Source organism: Ammodytes marinus (genome assembly GCF_949987685.1).
Source record: "Ammodytes marinus genome assembly, chromosome: 6".
Lineage (NCBI taxonomy): Eukaryota > Metazoa > Chordata > Actinopteri > Uranoscopiformes > Ammodytidae > Ammodytes > Ammodytes marinus.
In genome coordinates, this window is record NC_137235.1 from 972,088 (window position 1) to 974,587 (window position 2,500).

The 2,500-nt window shown below is 43.7% G+C and overlaps 1 protein-coding gene across 1 annotated transcript in view; it reads right to left on the bottom strand.

The window, feature by feature from the left end:
• prokr1a (prokineticin receptor 1a) overlaps positions 1-1,658 on the bottom strand; it is a gene marked incomplete at both ends in the record, with an annotated part of 9,509 nt that extends 7,851 nt beyond the window's left edge. Inside the window, one exon of the mRNA XM_080029848.1 lies at positions 1,225-1,658. Within this exon, the coding sequence (XP_079885974.1) occupies positions 1,225-1,658 (434 nt within the window). The remainder of the gene's footprint in view (positions 1-1,224) is intronic.
• Positions 1,659-2,500: the final 842 nt, after the last annotated feature.

The window sequence follows — 2,500 nt, forward strand, 5'->3', positions numbered from 1 at the left end:
ACACACACACACACACACAACCACACACACACACACACGCTTCCTCACCAGAATAAACAATGGATATCTAAATTATTCAGGATTTACCGAGAAATGCAGGAGACAAGTGTGTGTGGACAGACTGCTGAGATGATTTATGACCTTGGGTGTGTGTGTGCGTGTGTGTGTGTGTGTGTGTGTGTGTGTGTGTGTGTGTGTGTGTGTGTGTGTGTGTGTGTGTGTGTGTGTGTGTGTGTGTGTGTGTGTGTGTGTGTGTGTGTGTGTGTGTGTGTGTGTGTGTGTGTCTGTCTCTCCATTTAATTGTTGATACCTTCTTATCAGTGTTTCCAGAAAGCCTAACGGATTGGGGGAAAAATATCTAATTCGAATTTTCTGAGAGATATTGTTATTTGATTTGTGACGTAAAATTTCCCTAAGGGCGCACACACACACACACACACACACACACACACACACACACACACACACACACACACACACACACACACACACACACACACACAAACACACACACTCACTCACACTTCAGCTTGATTGGAAACCACGCACATTTGGTTTACAAACATATTCTAGTCTTACGTTTGGTTCCAGGTTCCTCAGAATAATTTGATTTATGATTATAGAATTATTCAATACTAAGAATTACATGTAGAGAAAATATGTTTAGTAAACTAACTGCAGGCTCTGTGAATGTAAACAACCCCCCCTCCTCTGAAACTACACACTGACCCTTTAAGCGAGGTATGTTATGGCATTGTGTGTGAGTCTGTGTGTGTATGTGATTGTGTATATGTCTGTTGAGTGTGTGTGTGTGTGTGTGTGTGTGTGAGAGAGAGAGTGTCTGTCTGTCTGTCTGTCTGTCTGTCTTTTTTATTTTTATTTAACCTTTATTCATACAGGTAAATCGCATTGAGACCGAAGACTCTTTTTCAAGGGAGACCTGTTTTCCTTTCCCACGTTACCATTCACACACACATTCATACACCGATAGCAGGCTAACTATCGACATTCACACGAGGCAAGGTGGGTGAAGTGTCTTGCCCAAGGACACAACAACCATGACACAGGTGGCAGGGCGGGGATCGAACCTCCAACCCTTTGATCACCAGCCGACCCGCTCTACCACCTGAGACACAGTCTGTCTGTGTCTGTCTGTGTGTGTGTGTCTGTGTCTGCGTTTTGTGTGTGTGTTCATGCGTGAGTAATATATCCCTTGTCACCCACCTGTCCACTGCAATAGCCAGCAGTGCGTTCGTAGACACGTATAAAGACACAGTGCGTAGGTAGTTGGTTGAAGCACAAAGCACCAGGCCATGATCCCAGGACAATTTCTTCACCACGTAATAATCCAAAAGGAACGGGCAGCAGACGGCGGCTACCAGCACGTCTGAAACGGCTAAATTAGCGATCAAAAGATTGGTCAAATTACGTAGCTGCTTGTAGCGGGCCAGGCTAGCAATAAACAGACAATTCCCAATGCCACACACTAGCATTATAACCACTAAAACTACGCCGATAACGATGGTAGCTACGAAAAAAGCCCGGCCTTGAGACGTGTCCGGAATTTCGTCCAGAGGAATCTCGTAGTCCAAGTCGTCGCTAGAAAGGAAATAGTCCGAGAAAGACAAGCTGTTATTGGTCGGTGTAGGGGCGGCCATTTTTAGATCTGGTGCCACATTGCTCAGATAGGGGGAATCTGTGGGAGAGATAAGGAAGAAAGAAAGGTCAATATTTAATTAGTGTGTGTGTGTGGGGGGGAGTGGGAGGGGAGGGGGTTGTGTGTGTGTGTGTGTGTGTGTGTGTGTGTGTGTGCATTCTAAGGTCATAAAAGACACAACAACTTTAATTTTCAATAGAGTATACACTAATTTAAACACACTTCTTAATATTATATTCCATTTCTATTACAGACCTACTTCACCGGTTGGAATATGAAGGTGTATTGAACTCTGAGATCCTATTTAGTATAAATGTGCAAAAAAAATTTAAATCATCCTAGCCTGAGAAAAGGCAGAAAGAGTGTTTTATGGTCTCACTGTCTAACCCTACAGTTTCCTTCTTGTGACATCACAGTAAGGGTTAGGATTAACAGGACAGCTGGGCCAAGGGAAGACTGAGGGAAGACTGAGGGAAGAAAAACCTCATTCATTATATTATAATAGTGATTTTATAATGATAGAACGCCGGCTCCGTATGGGTGAAGTATTCCTTTAATGTCTGTTCTGAAAAATTACAATAAATTCTACACATTGCACCTTTTTATGATAATTATTTTTTGGCATTTTCAAGCTTTATTAGACAGTACAGAGTTGAAATGGGGAGACAGAGAGAGAGAGAGATAGAGAGAGAGAGAGAGAGAGAGAGAGAGAGAGAGAGAGAGAGAGAGAGAGAGAGAGAGAGAGGGGGGGGGATGACCTGCAGTAAAGGCCGGAGCCAATATGGTACACGCTCTATCCACTACACCACCGGAGCGCCCCACACCATTGCACCTTTAAGTGAA